Raw genomic sequence first — 21,041 nt, 5'->3', positions numbered from 1 at the left:
GTGTGTGTGTTTCAATTCTATTAAGTATTGATTCGACATTTTGCATAAATGTTTAGTTTGTGTCCACTTTCATGAATTTCGCTTTTCTAATTTAGAGCAGATGTGATGTATCCCAAAACTATTTGGGACTTTGAAAATTGTTGATGACCAAGTCTTACACACAACATGACTTGTAGTTAACGAATGAGCAATAAATTCCTATCTATTACCACACACAATTTTAATCAAGATATTTCCTCTAATGATATTGTCATTTTCAATGTGACATAAGAGGACTTTATATACTTTTTAAAGTCATTTACATGCATGGCCCATGTTTATGCTATTTGTCCCTTATGTACATACTCTCTTTTGGAGCTATATTTATCTAACTACAAAGAGCATTTTATATCTTAGAGCTATAACAAATGAGTCAATGACCTATGAGAACCATGTTTTCTCTAAAACCCAGGTTTTAAGTATGTCCTTGTAAATATTATTCAAAATCCACACTCAAGCACATATTTATAGGATGAAGTCCTTGGCTTTTTCCTCGATTTGAAGAACCTTTGTTTGGGAAGTGCTTCAATTTTGGTGTAGATAGATAAGACATTCAAGTCTTCAATCACCTTTTCATGAATATATTGATAATGAATTTGGACATCTTTAAGTCTTTTCATGAAATTGTTAGAATGCATAGGTGAGGAGGGAGATACAAGGCCTTTCCTAGAACAAGCACACATTTTGTAGACACTCTTGTAGAGCATGTGCATGTTATGTTGGGAGCATCCACGTTTTGTTGGGGTATGTATGTGAGTGAGAAACTAGGCACTTGATTCTCTTATTGAGCACATGGTGTTTTCTTTGAGTTAGTTAGTTTGGAGTTGGCTCACCCTTACAACACAACATGAGTGGAAGTTGGAACTACACTTGACATGGAAGATATGTTGCACTTTTGTTGGCCACATATATGTTCATGCTTAAATAACTTCTTCATCTTGTGCCTCATAATTGCACCATCTTCTCATCAATCATGGGATTTATACCTTTTCACAATTTCCTCTTTCCTCAACTACTCACAAATCATGCTTTGTTTTCCGCTCACTTGTTGTTCTTGTGGTTAAGATCTTCAGATTTATGCTTGGCCAACTAACCACCAGGTTTCTGAATCGGGAGATGTTTGGAATATTATCGTGGGGCAGAGTTTGTAAGATGATAGAACAAAAAAAGAGTGGTTTATACGTTAGTTAAGATATTTGATTAGTATTAGTAGAATTAAGAAGTTAATTAAGACATAGTTATCCAAGATAAATAGAGATCAAGATTATGTTAACAATATTAGGTTAGAGTAGACTCAATTAACGATTATATGATATGGGTAACGCGATAGTTTTAAAAGAGAATTATTTGAGTTGATCAGATTGTAAAACAGTAATCCAACTCAAAATATTTCCTCCCCTTCCAATACGTCATAGTTCCCTTTTTCCTAGTAGTCTTGTCTCTTGTTTATTTATATTACTTTATTAAGCTTACTCATGCCTTTTCTATTTGTGTGAAAAGAAGTTACATGCATATCCCATGTAAGCTTCCTATTTGTGTAGAAAAAACTACAGTTAATCAATATTTAGCTAATAAACCTACATTTCCATCTTTATTTTACGTAAAAGTGGATTATCTTACTAGTAAGTGCATCACCTCATGACGCGTAGAGTTTGAGTCTTATTCTTTGCAAAATAAATTTTTGGTCGATCTAAACTTAATTTAACTTTGTAGTATTTAACATTGTGGATAAAAAAATCATGAGGACATCGCGTCTATGATTATTTGTGCTATATGTGGTTTCATGCATCTTGATCCGTCCTTCGCTTTTATATTCCACAAATCATGGTTGTATTTACGAATGGAGGAGGGAGAGGTGATGGCCATTGTAGTTGTAGGCATAACTGGGTATGTTGAGCTGACAATGATGGAACTATGGTCATTGGTAGTGATGTTGGAATGAGACATGTCTACTCTTGGGGCAATGGCGAGTGAGTAGGCAATGACATTGAAGGTGAGTTCAAAGGGGGAGATGATAGAAAGGAAGAAGGAAATGAAAACATTAAATAAAGAGGAGATCGAAGAAGCAAGAGAAAGAGGAAAAAGAAAAGAAGAAAGAGGAGGGAGGTAAGTTTCGGTCCAAAAAGAAGGGTAAAGATCTCAAAAAGGAAATAGAAAATGAAAAGAAGGCCACAACTCTCGGGATATGTGAACAAGTTCAAGTTCGAACCTAATGGAAAAGAAAAGTAACTATCATGAAATTTTCAAGTTCAAACCTACAACCTTCCCAATTTGTTTGGAAAATAATTTTCTATTTTCATATTCAACAAGACAATAAATTGCAGCCTTATATACTCTCTGATAATTCATTACAAAATGTGCTCGTTGTTCCATTTAGGGTGATGGCCAAATTTGGTAAGAAATGGCTACTGGATCCACAACCTTCAATAGCTCATTTGTGGCATATGCTCTGGTTATATGCATGACAACTAGTTGGTAGGCTGGTGTGGGACCCAGGGGGATGGTTTTGGACCAATCCCATGATGGCTCCATTGCAAAAAGTTCAATTCTTTCAATACACTGTGAAATTTGGTAGAACCTTGGTCATGTCTAAGAATACTCCAACATTGCAACTCAAAAGCATTGGATTTGGTCTTTCAGGGGACCAATCAAATATATTCTCTCTAGATGGCATTTACTACATGCAACACTACCAGTGATCAATCATTGAAAGGAGATGTGACAACCATTCTCAGACAATGTTGTTATTGCAATGACACGCAGGAAACTACCAGGAATGTTCTATGGTCCTGCTCACTAACCCATTAGGCCATCAGGTATGGAATAAAGTTCTTTCTTTATTTTTGACAATTAATGCATGTTGCCTCTTTTCCTGGGGATCAACAGTATGGGGGGTTCTCCATTCTAATCTCTTGTTGTATGAGGTAGATGATGCTCTAGAGGCTATGATAATATAATATCCCGTTGTGAGAATTTACCATAGTATTCTATACACGTGGATAAGTGCGAGGGTTAAACGAGAGTGTAAAGAAGGGGAGGATTACTTTTAATCCTCGGGATTGAGACAACCCATTAGGCCAAGTGTGAACTTGCATGGGGGCCTTGGGTATCGCTATAAATAAGAGGCCTAACTACCCTCATTTCATCATCTTGTTGACTATGTCGAGACTCTATCTTGTGGTGGGTCAACTCTTGTAGCGAGCGCGCCAGCACCAGGTACAACTTGACGCCACGACGGTGGTATGGGATGTCGATCGAGGCTCGAGTCCGTCTCGATCCCTTCGCTCAGGGGTGGTTGGGTGGATCAACACCCTTCTTTCTCTCTCTCCTTTCTATCTAGATCTATCTTTTATCCTTATTTTATGCTTACATTAGTTCATGTCTCTAATTACATCTAATTTATGTCTCCCCCTTTTAGCAACCTCACAAGCAAGTGCGTGCAACCCACATATGGAAAACAATATCAACGGTTACATTATGCATCTTATGGAAGTATCGTTGTAAAAGATGATATGATTCCATAACTCCTCTTCTCTTAGATATATTGGTGGAACTATGGGAGAGCTTATTGGCAGTAGTGCGTGGGCAACATGACAATATGCAAGGCTCCTCGGAGGTTGTTCTTTAAAAAAGGAAAAAATTACTGCAGTTATGGAGGATGTAAGGAAATGAGAGATACATGAACAGAAAAGAAGAGAATTGCAACTGCTATATAATAGATAATAAGATGGGATTACATGTTGGAATACAACTACAAGGGTTAATTGCTACAACAGCTAGAGCATACTAACACCACACTCTAACGTTCCTAGTTTCCTCTTTATATAATAGAGGAAGTGGAGGGAACGTTGGATGTGTTTGAAAAATACAGTTACTAATAAAAAGAAAACAGTAATAGTTAATAATAGTAACTAATCTAGATGTGGTGTTGAGTTAATGTGGCAACTAAAAGTAGTTGCTCTGAAACTGTTTTGTTGTTTCTAACACCCTCCCGTAACTCTAGCACCACATTTGAGGCCAACATGTTGGCAACAAGTCCAATGCTTGATAGCAGACACTTGTAATTTTGCCTTGTAATGCAGTGTGAGGAGTCCTATTTTGCAGATAGCAGGCTGTGTAGATTGCATCTTCCCAGAACTGTTGTTTCATTTGTCCCGTTTTCAGCAGACTACGAGCATCATTTAACAATGTTATGTTCTTTCTTTCAGCAATGCCATTCTGCTGTGGAGTGTAGGGTACTGTTTTTTGATGAATTATTCTATTTTTGTCAAAAAAAACCTCCCATTCTTGGGATACATATTCTCCACCATTATCGCTTCTCACCTTTTTAATTGTTCTTGATGTTTGATTTTCTACATGTTGTTTGTATTTACATAATGCTGGAAATGCCTCACTTTTCTGTTTTAAGAAGCTGATTACTGTGAATTTGGTAGTATTATCAATAAATGTAATGAAATACCTTGCTCTGGAGATAGACAATACAAGAAATGGCCCACACAAGTCTGTATGAAAAGGTTGAAGTAGGAATTTTGTAACAGTCTTGCTTTTGGCAAATGGCTGATGGGACATCTTTCCGAACAAGCATCTTTCACATATAGAAATAGCTTTGAAGCCTATTTATGGTAATCCTTTCATTCATTTTAGTTGTTGACACTATTGAAGTGCTGAAATATTCATGTGACCAAAACGACAATGCCATAAATATGTAGTTGAGTGCACTGATTGTTTCTTTGTTTGCACAGGTGCAACTAATGCATATGCTAATTGATTATGGACTGGATACAAATGTTGTTCTTTACCATTTGAATGGATGAGTTACCATCTTGAAATTGTAGAATTGTTGTATCTCTGCAAAACTGAATTGTAAGTCCATCTATTGTAGCTTGTCCAGACACATAATACACATATGAACAATAATTTGGTGATCTTTTGAAAGTTTGATTTTAATTGTACCTTTACCAATTACAGATTTCTTTCCTTTATCACCAAAAATCACATGCAACTGATTGGAGAGAACTTGATAATCTTCTAGCCAGTCTCTTCGGTATGTGAGATGGTGTGTGGCACAAGTATCCAGGTACCATGTGCCATAATCTGTTTTCAATCCTTTTGCAATGACATGGTTTGCTTGAATAATGTTTCCTTCTTCTAGCGTGTCGTCATAATCACCTCCTGATTCTGAATAGCATTTTGCTTTATCATCAAATTTATCCTCTAAAATGACATTGTTGGCTTGTGGTGGTTTCTTATTTTCAGCAAATTGCTTGAATCGACATACCCTCTCGTTGTGCCCTTCTCTCTTGCAATATCTGCAGACTAGTTTGAAGCCTCCACCAGGCAGTTTTGATGAAGTTCTCTGTGATTCATTTCCCTTTCTTGAATTAGAGACTTCAGTGTATTTGTAATTGTCAGATCTAGGCTTGTCGTGATTGTTATATGACAATTTTTGTGGTTTGTTGACTGCAACAGTCATTGCTATTGATGAAGTAGAATATTTAAGTTGTCGTCGTAGATTTTCATGACGAACTTTTGTAATAAGATCAAATAAGGAGTTACCCTAGCTATTCATAGTGATGAAAGTATTCCAAGATTTTGGAAGTTTACTCAATAAGAGCCCAATCTTCATTTCTTCTGAGATTTCATTTCTTCGAGATATGTCTCCTAGGTATCCAAGAAGGTAAGAACATCTTCTTCTACCTGCAAAACACACATGTGAAATAGGGTAGCAAGAGTATGGATTCTAGTAGTACCATCTTGTGGTTCAAACATTTGTTTTAGTTTGGACCACATTTCTACTGCAGTTGTGAGTTTTCGAATGGCATCAGCTTGCTTGTCTTCTACAGTTTGAAAAATACAGTTCCTAGATGTGGTGTAGAGTTAATGTGACAACGAAAAGTAGTTGCTCTAAAACTGTTTTGTTGTTTCTAATAGAGGAAGCTGCCTCTGTTCACAATCTCCTCTCAAGGACCGATCTAGAAATACCATCGCCTTTGGTCCTTGCCCTGACCATCTCTTTTGTACATAACATTTTCTAATTGTGCATTTTGTAGCCTTCCGACATTTTTTCTTAATACTAATGAAGGAAATATTTGAAGAAGAAAAAAAGTGTGATAAACATTTGTGCAACCTTATGTCATCACATCACAAGAGCTAACAAGTTTTAGGAGACTTGAATTCATGACCTCTATCTTAAAGTTACTAAGCTTAGGATAATCTTTAATAATATTTGATCAATATTGACATAATTAAATCTTAAACCTTCTAAGCCATGCATCATTAACAACTAGTAGTCTTGCCTATTGACCAAGTGGTCACCATGCATTTCATGATGGAGCACAATATAATGGAGATATTTAAAGAAAATCTAGTTCAATGCTAGCCTTCAAGTACGCTTGTAAAATCTTGTGTCTCTCATTTATAAATTATAATACAAATTCATTTTCATCTTATTTTCTTTTTCTTCGAACTCACTTCTCCAATTCAATCTAGTTTTGGCTTTGGGATGTGACAATATATCGCAAATATATGTTCATGTACTTCTCCAATTCAATCTAGTTTTGGCTTTGGCATGTGACAATATATCGCAAATATATGTTCACATTGTGCACTTTCAATGTGTGGAATCATAGATACAACTAACATATTGGAAAAATAACCTTAGCATCGTAATTATTTTTAAACCATACCTTTGGTTAAGGTAGGTAATTCCATAATCTCAACATTCTTGCAACTTTTTTAGACTTAACTTTGTCGTACATAAAGCCATTTACCTTCCTTGACAAACGCCCAAAGATCTTGAAGTTGAATACATATTTCAACTTTACACCTCTAATATGTATCATCATTACCTTTGTCGATCTTTTTTTGTTTTGCTATTGACATCTTTTTAATTTCCAACTTAAACCTTTATCAATATGAGCTTAAAAATATATCTTTTCGGAATACGATTTTGAATCATCATCAAAAAATATTTTTAAATCACATCAAAGATATACTAATCTTAGACATTTGTTAGACATTTGAATCAACACAGTTATTTCTTAGACATCATTTCATAGCAATCCATGAGAGATAAAGCAACATTACTGCATTCTTGCTCAATCTTCACCTTGACAAAAGTAACTAAAATGAGCAATAGAAGAACACATGGTGGAATGGTCAAAGTCCAATAAACAGGCAACACTTACACCTTTTCATTGAAAGCTTATGCGCAACCCAAAAGCATCGTGAGAGCATGTTTCACCAAGAGACACTATACAAAGATTGTGACAAACATGGTATTCCTTGATTTAAAACATTAACTCTATCAGGATTAATCAGTTAGATGTCCTTATGCGTTTCCCTAACATTCATCACCACTCTTCTGGTGTTTATTTTCTATATAAGACTAGATTCTGTAATATAATCTTTGTAACAAATGTAGATCTAGACATGGTATCAACTACATTCCCATAAATAAATAAAACCCATTACCCATATGCAGAAACTTCATAATCAGCAACAAGTTATTAATCTGTAAGTCATGTTTTGAGATATCAGAGTAACCTCTTAACATAAACAAATTACAAATTTACTTATTATTAGATTCAACGAACATGAATGCACAGTACCCGTAAAAAATGTAAAGCCAGGGGTATTGAAAATGTTTAGTAAATGTATTTTGCCTTTTTCAATTAACTATTTCCTCTAAATAATGTACAATCAGCTAGAGCAAATGCTTTTCTTGAGAATAAAACTGGTTTCACAAAGAATAGCTTCTTGATTCTTTACTCTATAATATATTTCTTTAAAGCCCTGTCCAAGAACCAAATGCAATGGAACTCTTAAACTGAGCCATGGGAGATGCTCAAATATCAAAATCTCACCATTGACACAGATCCGTGGTGAGGACTCGAAATCTTATCAAATGGGTCACTTTCCAAGCTTTCTTTCATCAATGGACATGGAGAACCATCTTCTTCATTCCCACATACAAAGATGGGCATTGTAAAGGGATCAAATGAAGCCTGATTTGAAAGAGAGTTGAAGACCCACCTTACAGCCATAGCATCTGTAATGGGTTGAGCAACGAGCATTACCTCTCCTATTACCATGCATGTAAGAGGAGTGAGAAAGCTCAATAAAGACATCAAGTCAAACAGTAAATTTCCCGGAATTGAAAGCACTGATAGCCCCAAGAACAGAATTTGTAAGGGCAAAAGGAGTGCCAATGATAGAACAAGGCCACGAACCCTCATCTGCAGTCTTTTATTTATAACTAAAGCCAACATTCGATATCCCCACCATAGAAAGCAGAAATTATATACCAAACTGAATAAACCCAGCAGCAAAGTGCTCAAAAGAGGAAAAGTGCAAAACACTTTATCCGAGCGTCTGATGTAAGATCTTGTGAAATAGATTGGCAAACCAAATACCTTTCCGTCTTGGGAGGACATCTTGGAGGTGATTATGACAAGAGAGAGCTGAAAACACAGAAGAGGGAAAATAAAAAGAAGTATGAGACTTATGGTCCTCTTATTCCATTTTTTGAGGGGTGTGAAAGGAGCATCTCGAACTGATCCTTGCACAAGAAAGAGTGCAGTGAGAAAGAAACATGGCTCCATTACACCAAAGGACAAAACTGTATGCATATCACAGAAGGCTTCCTGTTGCGGAAGTCCTAGAAGAGGTACTTTACTTCTCAAGATAGGTAATTGCATGAGTTCAACCAAGCTCCATAACATTGCTGATATGATTAGAATTATTCGAACAACCCATACAGCATTGAAATCTTCTAGTGCGAGCATTCGGCCTCGTCTGATTTGGAACCTGAAATAGAGAACATAGCCGATGCAAAAAATGCTGAAAAGGCAAAGGGCAACTATGAGCACTAATGTTGCCACTCCGAGAGCATCTGTTATAGAGCTGACTTTGAGCATCACCTGATTTGTGCATAGTCCCACAACACATGAAAATCTAACTTAACTTCACCTGAATGGCTAAGAGGTTGGAGTGTGATATGTATCCTATAACCTGCAAAAGCATAAACTCTTATGTTGTTTGTGGTTTGAGTTTTATAATTACATTAACATTGATTAATCAAAGCAAAACATCAAACTGCAACGAGAATGCAAGTCCTGAGCAAGTATAAGTCCATTATTAGGAAAGTCAGGGTCGTAGAAGGAAAGGGTTTAATCTTAAAATTGTAATAAAACAACCCTAAATTGACGAAAATATCTTAACACGAGTGGATTCTGCTTATTTAAGTGGAAAAAACTTTATATCTGCCTTTTTGAAACTGTTCAGAAAAAAAAACCTTAACACAAAGAGATATAGCTTTCTATATCTTTCCAATATGTGATGTTTACAGGAAAAGGTTTAATACAGATTGCTCATGTTTATGTTTGTAAAAGCAAAACCTGTATAAGGGCATGAAAGAATACAAATGGTTAAATGCAGAAAAGCTACTGGAAACTTTATACACCAACATAAACAGTAACTATTTCTCCTTGATATGCGAACATATTACATTCTCCTTCATTTTGAGACACAATTAAAACCAGAACAAATAGGACAAGCTTACCATCAATTTTTACACATGGCTTTAAATTTCTAGAACTTTGACTGATGCTAAATCTACTTTCTCCAGTGCAAAGAGCTTCATATAGAAAACTCATCAACCATGATGTAGATCACACAGATCAAGCATTCACTTCTCAGAAAAGACTACAGCAAGAGTTACTTCTACTTCCTCTGTTTTAATCAGCCTTGAATAGAAACCCTAATCTAAATAGCCATTTTGCGTATGTTCACATAGAAAAGTCACCTATGTTCACATAGAAACACTACTCCAATGTTCATTTTCCTAAATTGCGTATGTTCACATAGAAAAGTCACCAATGTTCACATAGAAACACTACTCCAATGTTCATTTTCCTAAATTGGTAGAAGAAAGGAAAACACAGATGGACCCCCTAATCCAAACATTATTTTCCTACGATGAGAACTCAAAATAGAATCCCCCATCAAACAGTAATTTATCGACCTTGAAAGAAGGGAAAATAGCCATTCAAACCCTAATATCTGAACACAGTCATTTTTCTATTTTGATGGAAAAAAAGGAAAATTCACGATCGAGATTCTTAACTTGAACATTCTGACCTTTGAAATGTCCCCTCATTAACGAAGAAATGAGTACCCTAACGTGAATACTCGTTTTCAGAATTTAAAATGTGAGAGGAATCTCACAATATGAACAATATTTTTGCTTCCTTGAAAGAATATTAAAACGAGAATTCACAATAATCCGAACATTCATTTTTCTACATTGAAATAAGAACGACGAACTCAAAATGAAAACCCAATCTTCGAATAGAATTCCTAATTTGGACAGAAACTCAATGTACAGAACTTAATCCAAACAATCATTTCTCTCATCTTCGCGAAACTCACAATGGAAACAATAATCGAAGCAGTTTGTGGTTTTGCTACATTCAAGGATTTAAGGGAAAATCACGACGGAACCCTAGAAAATCAGCATTTAAACCCCTAATTTGAACAGTAGTAGTCTTCCTACCATGGAAGTTCAATAAAGAGGGAAGAAATGGGAAAACTGGCACGAATACCATAATCGAGGAGGCCATTTTACCAGATAAAGAAGGAAAAACTGTCACACACTAGTCGAGAAAAGTCAGTTTACCCACTTGAAAGAAGAAAAACCTAATCTGAAAAGTCTGTGTTTGGAGCCTGGGAGAAGGAAGGGAAGAGAGCTTACCGAGCTTGCTTCGGGGAGGTGGATCCGTGAGCGGAGACGAAGTTTGAGGATTAGAGACAGGCCGATTAGAGTCGTGTTCCATAGTTAGCAGAGAGCGAGAGGAACGATTTTCTCAACACCTCTAAATTTGGGGGCACAGCTGGGCACAGTCTGGCAGAAGAAAAGTCATTGCTACTATTCCGGCCTCAATTGCCGGACCTCCCTCTCAATACATACATACATATGTACATATCTACAATCCAAAGCCTTCTATATTTTGCGCGTGAAGCCTTCTCCTCCTCCAAATTTCCAATGTATCTATGCATACATATTGTATACGTATACGTATATGTATTTACTAGTTAGAGTATGCATGTATTTGTATGAGTCGTAGGCCTTTGTTTCTTTTCTTTTCTTTTTGTCTCCGGGAGAAAGTGTACTCGTGCAACGAAGATGAAGACGCTCGTATATATCACGTCTCTTATGGCGCCAACGTGACACTACGAAACCACCGGAGAGTTTGGTACACATCTTATTGCTTACTCTTGAGAAATGGCGAAAACCCAAGTGAAAAGACGGCATGACGTTTACTAATGTTGCCCCATCCCAAATTTGTGCTTCATGAATCTCAACTAATGCTTCCCATAAATTTCTCTTGAGTTGGTCTCTCATTCATCTCCGTGGTTATGATCTTCAACATCTCCTCGACCTTTTATAGCTCTTTCTAAAGTCCTCTCCTTAGCTAAGCTCAAATGCATCCCTTATGTATTTATTTTATTTTGCACATATGTGGATGGTGATATTTGGGAGAGCCAAGTTAACATTGATCGTTGTGCTCCGTTCCAATGAATGTAGGCTCTCAAATTCCATCAATAAGAACTCCACAAAATTTACCAAACTCTACAGTTTTGGACTTGTGATTCCATGGCACAATGATATCTACATCAAATATCATAGCATATATTACATCAATCAATGTAACATTTCCTACATAGCTAGAGAAGATTGTGTCTAGTTTGCATCCATCTACATAAAGTTTGAGAGAGGTATATAGTTTTTCAGCATGCTAAATTGATCCGGTGATATGTTAGATGTGTGTGTGTGTGTGTGTGTCTTAAGTCTTGAGTAAAGGTGTTATCTCGAAGATTATTTATATAATATATGTAAGAGATATTTCATATCATTGGAGGATGTCTATTAGGTGCCATAAACTAAAGTACAAGGTAACACCAAGAAAATAAGCAAGGTTTACATGCAAAACGAGAACATCCTCAAAAGTTGAGTATCCAACGGAGTATATATTCATTACTTTATCATGTTCTAAGAGATAATTTGATTATTACGTTCTTAGATATTAACAAAACCAAAATATTTTTAGAAACAACACATTAACATAGTACTCAAGAGGAGGTACTCACAGAGCCAAAATATCTTTAAAACACCAAAATGCCTTAAGAAAGAGATGCTTTCATCATATGGGTTGACATGACTCATGCAAATCCCAGAACGTTCTTGCTACATGGAAACCTTACTCAAACGAAGATGTCATTTTTGGAAAGAGAAGATAAATTCCATCACATTTTAGCATTTGCATCAAGAGTGACTTGCCAAAATGCATGAACAGGCCCTTACAATGGGATTATTGTTATTGTTTATAAGCATGTGAACCCATCAAATAGATCTATTTCTATCATGTTTTGTGGCATTTAAAATGTGGAAAACTTAAAGAGTATTTTATTTACGAAAGGAGACTTTAGGAGGGTCAAAGAACATGGCTAAATATTGACTATACACCTTTAAATAATGTAACATAATGCTGTGATTTGAGCCCATGAAGCAGCATATGTAATATTTGATAGACTGCAAGTTGTGTTCCCAATTTGGTTGTAAATATAATTTCTTCAATTTGCAAGTTGTGATTCATTAAGATCAAAGGAGGGTGCATTCAAATCTCTCAATAGTTCATATGCATCAGACCAGACCACTGCCTATAAGGAACCGGCCTAGCTTACCATACCATATATATGCCAGAGTAAAATTTTATGACAATATCAGATGAACCACCGTTTTACACCTTTGAAGTTATCGATATCATGCCACATTTCTCCACAAGAACTGGCAAATGAAAATGATATTTTCAAAATGTATCCTTGGCCATGCAAGAGTAGTTAGTAGATCGGAGATACTCTCACAAAATTATATTGATCAAATTATGTGCTAAAACACTGCTTTAATTCCGACATCTCCATAAGTTGATCACGATGCAGCTTGAACAAAATGATTTTCAAATAGAGATACCCATTGCATAAAAAAAATCCAACTCAATCACGTGTCTTAGGTACATTGAAGAGATTTTCACCATATAAAATCGTTCTCTTCTCACTAAGAGAAGCTCGAAAATGTAAAATTTTTTTTCTAATATACAGGAGAATAGACAAAAGAGACTATCTAAATTAGAAATATAGAACTAATAATTTAGGAGAGAATACTTCACACGTAAAAATATGTTGTTCTTTTCCAGACAAAGCTTTGCACCTGAAACTAGCCAATGGCCGGGGAGGTGTTCTGACCCTCGCGTTAGCTCTGTAGTGTCAATGAACTTTGATAGTTTTTGTGTAGGTTGTGTTGCTTGTGTGAGATTAGTGGGATTAGTAAGAGACATTGCTTTACTTGACTTAGGCATTTGCTCTCTCAAAGGCTCAGGCGTATGATCCCATACTGATCTCCTTATGGTACAACCTGGAACCTTAGAATAAAGAAGCTTCAAATATAACACACTTTTGAGTCCAAAATCCCACACACCAAGTTGTGCTCCAGTAACAATATAAGCTCCAGATGCCTCTCCGAACCATGTTTCACTATATTCCACGGGTGCGGTGCTGACATGTGCAAAATTCTTCCATAATACTGGTTCAAACCATCTGCTATCTTGTTCTTCAGGGCCATGCCATTTAGGAGCTCCTATAGGAACATATGGATCCCAATGTGGTTGTAGTATCTTAGGAAGAACTGACAGGTGTTGCACATGGATAGCTAGCCGATTTAGCTTGGCCCCCTCGAGGCATAGACGAAGCCCTGTAACAGGTTTTCTACCAACCGATACCTGAACATATACAGCATTAATCAGTTTTCTCTTTCTTTATGTACTTGGAAGTAAAAGATTTTACCAAAATGCCCCCCTCTTCTTCATGGAATTCCCAAATCCCAAAATATGTATACCCGCTAGTGTTTCCATCTATCCCCAGGATATGTTCTATCTCTCTGTCTCTCCATAATTCCAAAGTCAAAGAAGAGAAGGAAATGGGCAGGTTATATGCGTGTAGAAATCAGCAAACAATTCTGTCAATCAAAGGAAAAATCACATGTTTCCTATGAATTCAAAAATGTTATACTCATGTTTTAGGACAGTTTTGATTAGCCAGCACATTTAGGTCCTTTTGTATCATTTGGCACCCCAAAATGGAAGGTAATGACGACTAGGCGTATCTATTTTCTCCCATTGGTCTAGTTTGGTCTTCAAAGGAAATTAGTACAACTTTCTTTCTCAAGAGAGCATCTGTGTGGGATGTGTATTCCTTCTCCGAAATTCAGAAAGAAAGTATATCTATCTCTCTGAAATCTCTCTACAAGGTATTTGAGAGAAACCTTTTGGAATTTTGGAAATATGGGGAGTACTTCGGGTATTTTAGAAAATTTCCTGTAGTATAGTGCAGATGTTTCATGCAGTGTGAATTTATGGACATATGTATGCAACCTGCTCAATACTGATGAATAGCTTGGGCCCCATAAGGCTGAATTGCAATGATGGACATACTGGATCCTTCCTTGTGGAACCAACTTGATTTACAACTGGTGCCCAGGACCTTGGAACTCTGAACTCGAAGAAATACTGCAATTCTTCTAAGGGAGGCTTATCTGCACGAAAAAGTTATTTTACTTAAAGACTATACTTAGAACATATTTAAGTTTCAATATAGAAAAATGTATAAATTCCATGTGGAAAGAGTAATATGTTAACACTAACATCAGTGTGAATTTATGAGTGGTCAAACATCATCCTTAATGTTAACTGAGTTGATTATCTTTTTTTACATGTTTAAATCTAAATGTGGTATATTGGAATTATGCATAATTTTTAATTGAAGGAGCCCACAAGTGAGATAATCCTCAATTGCAAGACCTAGATTGTCCATGTGGAAAGAGTACTATACTAACGCCCCATTAGTGTGAAATATATGGATGGTTCGACATTATCCTTAATGTTAACTGATCTGATTACCATTTTTCACATGGAACTATACTGGCATAATTTTGAGGTGAAACACTCACAAGTGAGATAAACCTCAATTGCACAACCTAGATTTTCTTGGCCACTGATTACCATTTTTTACATGGAACTATGCATAATTTTGAGGTGAAGCACTCACAAGTGAGATAAGCCTCAATTGCACGACCTAGATTTTCTTGGGCAGGTACACTCTCAAGCAACATATCAATGGATAGAAATGTCATGGATATAACATCCGGATTGGATTTGACAGTTTTCTTCCATTCAGCATGGTCTTGAATTAGATCATTACCACCTCGTCTCCTATAAATGACCGTGATATCCTGCAAAACCAAGCAAAATAATGGCTTTGAGAAATCCAATCTCACCAATACTATAGGGAATATTTTGTTAAGATGTTTACTTCTTTTCCTGTATGAGATGATAGTCCATCACTCTGCAATGGCTGATTCCTCTGTTCTTTAAACTGCTTAAGTAATTAAGAAAGAATATCTCACAATTTTGCGCAAGCTCCATAGAAGTACCAACACTTCATATAATTTAGAAAACATCATGCCAAAATGTTTGCATACCCTGTCTTCTGAATTCATTCTAGTGTTTGGATTGCTTTGGAACCTGGCTTCAAATAGTTTGTTCACATGTGTCTCCATTTCTGCCTTAGTCAACGTAGATGATTGGTGTTGTTTGACATATATGGCATCCTTACCACCCACTTCCACATTTACAATTACATGAGTGCCGTATTTTTCTATAAATCTGCAATGGACACAAGATTACTCTATCAAATGGGCTATTGGTTAATTAAGTATACATATAAAGAATCTTAACTGTGCTCACTTTGCTAAAGCTGTTGGATCCCATGTGGTAGGCACAGCATTCTTTACTTCCTCACACATGATAAAAGGTGGCTTTATATACACACTATACAAAGGAATGATCCAGCCATCAACAGCAAGAGTCTTTGTTTGTAAGGAATCTACTTGCCATGAACCTGAGAAGCTAAACATAGCATTGAACTTTCCTAATGGAATCTTTCCTGGGAGGCCAGATTTTCTATTGAATAACTCGGACATCTGTTAGAAAAATACCAGTAAAGAAAAGAAGCCACTTCCATAAACCAAAATCAGAATCATATGAGATTATTAAGCTTCAAACAAAGGTATATTTTTAACTTGCAGGCAAGACTAAGTTTTTTTAGCACTGTTTCCTAGACCACTGGAAACTGAGACAGACTTCTTAAGCCATAAGGAAATCAAGGTTTCTAAGACGTGACTACTAAATAACAGTTATTCCTGTTCTAGGATCACATTTCAACATATACAAATGCATATAAACTATCCCATGCTTGAGTGTTAGAAGGCAATTAGAAAAACACCTGTTTCTATTTCCAATGTAATGTTAACACGCATTAGTAATTTATGAAATTCAATGGTTTGTGCATAAAAAATGCTGTCTCTAACATCCACTTTCTTAGTTCATGGCATTTCTAATGAGCCTAATCATATAGTAAGGATTCCAGTTTTCTTTATATTATCTTGATGCAGTTCCAGACAATTATCACTCCAAATACTTCAACCATGCTCAACTCCATCCCTGTTCCCATGTTATTAGGAGGACAGATACCCCACTGCTCTCTGTAATTAAACTGTTTGAACCTCAGCCAGCTAAACAAGTTTATAAGACCATAATGTTAGAATTTCATCAGTCAGCTACATTCTTATAATCTCCATGGTCCAATTGCAAAGGATTTTATTTATAACAATTCGTCACATTTTATTATTCAGCTAATCGGGATTTGTTTTTCAGTAGTTGTGTTTTTTAATGATTGAGCTCTATGCCTCGTTATTAGCTGTCTAAGTAATATGGGCTTCAAACATCTTAACCTGTCCTCTTATTCTGTCCTATGCAGCCCAGCAGCCCACATGAAATTTATCCACCTTCCATGAATCTGGGTTAATGCACATTTTGCATAAGTTCATCATTTCTTTTAAAAGTATTAGTTCGTCACAGTTGCAGCTTCATTCTATTTATTTAATGTCAGTGTGCTTTTTGTATGAACTATACTTTCAACCTGATTACCAAAACTTCTAGTCCAATTTGGAAGTTCCGTTTTGGGATTTCTCCATTTCACCTTCACAAGTTCAATGCGGCGATGATATCTAGGGGAGCAATCTGGGTGGATTGAGATAAGAAGATATTCTCTTTTGATATTCGACTTGGTTAATGGTTTCCCAAGTTCCAGGTAGCACTAATGACACACAAATGAAGAGTCCAATATGATCCAAAGATATGTGATCTCACTAGTGGGAAGATCCTTCTGTCAACCTTGTAAGCTTCAAAGCATTGAATTTGTTGCTCTCCCTGCATTGCTGCACTACACATTCTACATCACTCTCAATTCTCTTTTTTGGGTTGATAACATCTTAATGTGCTTGAAATCTATCTTAGGTAGCGTATGAAATATATACTTTGTACCTATATAAAAATAAAATCGTTTAGTTTCCCAGGATCTATAAGATGGCTATTGGTTCTCAAACCCGGGTTAACTGTAGCTATATCACTGTATTTAGACAGCAAGTTCTCACATGTAAAAAGAACATACATAATACAAACAAGAGATCGTTTCTAGCAGGAAAAGTTAGCAGTTTGTTTAAACAAGATGTAGCATACCTGATCGAAATCTAAAACGCCCAGTGAATATTGTTTAGGCATCTCAGATTTAACCATAAAATCTGAAGAAACATTTGGAATAGACAAGCCATCTGGAAAATTGAGATCTCTAGAATTATCTTCATCAATCTTTAGCAATCGTGTTCCCGCTGAACCTTTGCAATACAGTAATCGAATGTCTGAAGTTACATCAAACCCTCTCCCTAAAGCTTGAACAACACTTATTGCAGTAGCTCGGGCACCTCCTCCTCCATTGGCTTCCGCCATAGCCCAATGATTACATTAAGCAAGAAAGATAACAAAAGTTCAAACTAATCTTGATTATTCATATCTTTTTGCTTTGGTGAAGAGGTTTGTATACCCTAGCTTTACCTTCTCTGCTGGTGATTATTCGGTTCTTCGTGAAATCAAAGCTTTGACACAATCCCTTCCCTTGTAATTCAGGCTGAAACGTGTCAGAGAAAGTACCACAAACAATACAAATTAACCTATTTTTTTCTCCCGATGCCACTGGGCTTAGAGATCTCTCCTCTTCCTTGTGAACGTCTGCTAGATCACTTCGTGTTTTCAGTTCCACCAATGTAAAAATCTTACCACAATTCCTTCCATCGGGATTGGGAGGGAATGAATGATCAAAAGAATCCGAAAAATTCCAATACTCAGAGCAGGCACGATTAGAACCACTATCGATTGGAACAAGACGGAAGAGAAGTCCAACAAATTGGGAAGGACGGGCGTAAATATCAAAACTCGAACCTGGTCGGAGAGGAGACCGGAGAAAAAGAAGAACAGGAACTGACGATGTGTGGTGAGTGTATGTATAATGTATGTATAAGTGGGGCGGGGGGGAGACCCTAAAGACCCGGCTGCCTCATTCTTCAAACCCTTGTTTGTAAAATTGTATCAGTATGTATGAACGTAGACTGTAATATGTACATCATGTACATATGTAATATATGACATATGTAGTACATATGCAGTTTGTATGTATGTACATATCACAGTATCATCATCAGTATGTGTGTGTGTGTTTTCATTAAACAAGGCAATTGCAACATTCATTAAGTAATGTTCTTCTACAATGGAATTCACTTTCTCATGCCCATCCAAATGTTTTATTTTTTGTCTCATATGTTATATTTCACCCCCCACGACAACCATAATATAATTTATTTGCTTGCTTGTCAAGGGGCGGGGGGGGGGGGGGGGGGGGGGGGGGATTGCCTTCATACTCCTCTATTATCCGGAAATTCTCAATATCATGATGCGGTATGCCTCATGTGGGTTTGACCCTTATGTTCTCATATCACCTTAATTGTTAGAGCTTAATCCTAATATAAGCACATGACAAGGAAATAATAAATAGATAGATAAGAAAGGAGAGAGAAAGAAGGGTGGCGATCCACTCGACCTCCCCCGAACGAATGGATCGAGACAAACTCGAGCCCCGATTGGCTTCCCATACCACCGCCTTGACATCGAGTCATACCTTGTACTGGCGCGCTTGCTACATGAGTTCGATCATCACAAGATTAGAGTCTCGACGTAGTTGAATGATGTCCGTAATGAGGGTGGCTAGGCCTCATATTTATAGCAAGACCTAAGGCCCCCCGGGTTAAGTTCACACTTGGCCCTTATGGGTTGTCTCAATTCCTAAGATTAAAAGTAAACCTCCCTTCTTTACACTCTCGTTTAACCCTCACACTTTATCCACATGTATAGAATATTGCAGTACAAACTTACCACGGGATAATTTATGGTCATACCCGTAACATACTCCCCTCCCCCTCTTAAAAGCATTGCACTCTTTCAATGAAAAGTTAGGGAAGTTAGTTTTAATGGTGTTTCTCATTCCCATGTAGCATCTTTATAGATTTATCCATCCATTTAATTTTAAATTCTCGGATTGTTTTAGAATGCAAACGTTTTGTTTTAACATCAAGAATTTTGTCCGGTACATGTGGTTTAGAAGCTTAATCTTCTGAAGTAACTAGAGTTTCAGTTGTAACTGTATTGTTGCCATAACCAATAAGTTATTTTAAACGAATTACATGAAAAATTGGATGGATTTCGACACCCTCATGAAGAGCAAGACGATAGGTTGATGAACCAATGTGTTTGTGGATTGTGAAAGGTCCACAAAACCGTGGAGCTAACTTAGCACACTTACTTGTAGACAATATCTTAGAATTGTAAGGTACACGTAGAAATACCTTTTGTCCAGGGTTGAATACACAAGGTTTCCTATTATAGTCGGCATATGTTTTCCTAGTTGTTGTTGAGAATCAACCTCCACCTAGTCTAGTATGTGAACACACCCTTTGAGAATCTATGAGCACGCAAAGGTCAAAAGTCACCGCTACTCTCTACACATTAACTACGTGTCACAAAATCATACTTTATGACACATGACTAATGAGTTCTATATTCCCCATGACTAATGAGTTTCCGCATTCCCCAAGGTTCTAGAGAGAGAGTGAGCGTTATAGTGAGTTAATGAAGAGAGAGGGTGACCTTACATAAAGCACCCTTCTCCTACTTTATAAAGTGTTGGTTAAGCTCCCTTATTATGCTAGATGTTTTTACTTGATATTCTCCTTGTTAATATACAACTTCTTGAGTACTTCATTTATTTTATTGATCTTGTGTTTCTCTCCTATGCTCTCCTCTTTTCTCACACACACACACACAATTCTTTACAGTTATCTTATTGTAATGAGGAGACTTGAAGTTAGGTAATGTGCCAATATAGTTTCCTAGTTAATGAGGGGGAAATAAGGATTTAAACACATGTTTTCTTTTAAAAAAACATATGTGAGTACATGCCTTCACATATCTCTCATACGCATAAACATTAAATGTTCAATATGAACAAGCCATTTGGTTAGCTCAAGTGTTTAATGACATTGTTCTCGAGGTTTCTAGTTCAAATATAACCAAGAACATACAACATTATTAATACATATGAGTATTAAACATGTTTAGAGTTTAGGTCTAAGTGCACTTCGGGGTCCTCATAATAGGACTTAAAGAGCCGAAACCACACGGTTGGGCACAAAGACATAATTTATTGTTAGCATTTTTTCATGTATAAACTATTCATGATGCAAACAAACATGGTTGATCCTTGGGGAGCCGCCATGTAAAAATAGATATAGAGATCAGGGAAAGACATTTATTTGTCACCCCCATGGTTTTTAAAACGCCTTTGTGTTACCATAGTTACCTAATCTTGAACCTCATCTCATATGTCCAAAGGGGTATTTAGGTGAGATCATGATATCGATTAATGTTTGCCCATGATACGTTTGA

The 21,041-nt window shown here is 36.5% G+C and overlaps 2 protein-coding genes across 4 annotated transcripts; both read right to left on the bottom strand.

Moving 5' to 3' along the window:
- Positions 1-7,673: 7,673 nt before the first annotated feature.
- Positions 7,674-10,961, bottom strand: LOC147853425 (uncharacterized). Its single transcript, XM_087332346.1, has 3 exons — positions 10,793-10,961; positions 8,961-9,051; positions 7,674-8,880 (listed from the first exon to the last, which is right to left on the bottom strand). The coding sequence occupies exons 1-3, from the start codon at positions 10,872-10,874 to the stop codon at positions 7,893-7,895; spliced, it is 1,161 nt and encodes a 386-aa protein (XP_087188472.1). The 5' UTR covers positions 10,875-10,961; the 3' UTR covers positions 7,674-7,892.
- A 2,078-nt stretch (positions 10,962-13,039) lies between these two features.
- On the bottom strand, positions 13,040-18,530 carry LOC147853424 (MACPF domain-containing protein CAD1-like). 3 transcript variants are annotated; one of them, XM_087332089.1, is made up of 8 exons: positions 18,103-18,530; positions 17,730-18,017; positions 15,897-16,132; positions 15,632-15,815; positions 15,463-15,528; positions 15,199-15,382; positions 14,526-14,686; positions 13,040-13,874 (listed from the first exon to the last, which is right to left on the bottom strand). In XM_087332089.1, exons 2-8 carry the CDS (start codon positions 17,994-17,996, stop codon positions 13,239-13,241), a joined length of 1,734 nt encoding a protein of 577 aa, XP_087188215.1. In that variant the 5' UTR covers positions 17,997-18,017; positions 18,103-18,530; the 3' UTR covers positions 13,040-13,238. The 3 variants fall into 3 exon arrangements, with proteins under 3 accessions (XP_087188215.1, XP_087188214.1, XP_087188216.1); XM_087332088.1 differs by having other exon boundaries at positions 17,730-18,530; XM_087332090.1 differs by having other exon boundaries at positions 15,463-15,525; positions 17,730-18,529.
- Positions 18,531-21,041: the final 2,511 nt, after the last annotated feature.

The sequence above is a fragment of the Azolla caroliniana genome, unplaced genomic scaffold, assembly GCF_043228905.1.
Source record: "Azolla caroliniana isolate FFs.n. ecotype wild unplaced genomic scaffold, voAzoCaro1.0.p SCAF_16, whole genome shotgun sequence".
Lineage (NCBI taxonomy): Eukaryota > Viridiplantae > Streptophyta > Polypodiopsida > Salviniales > Salviniaceae > Azolla > Azolla caroliniana.
Note: the sequence above shows the minus strand (reverse complement) of the source record. Positions and strands in the feature narration are given on the sequence as shown.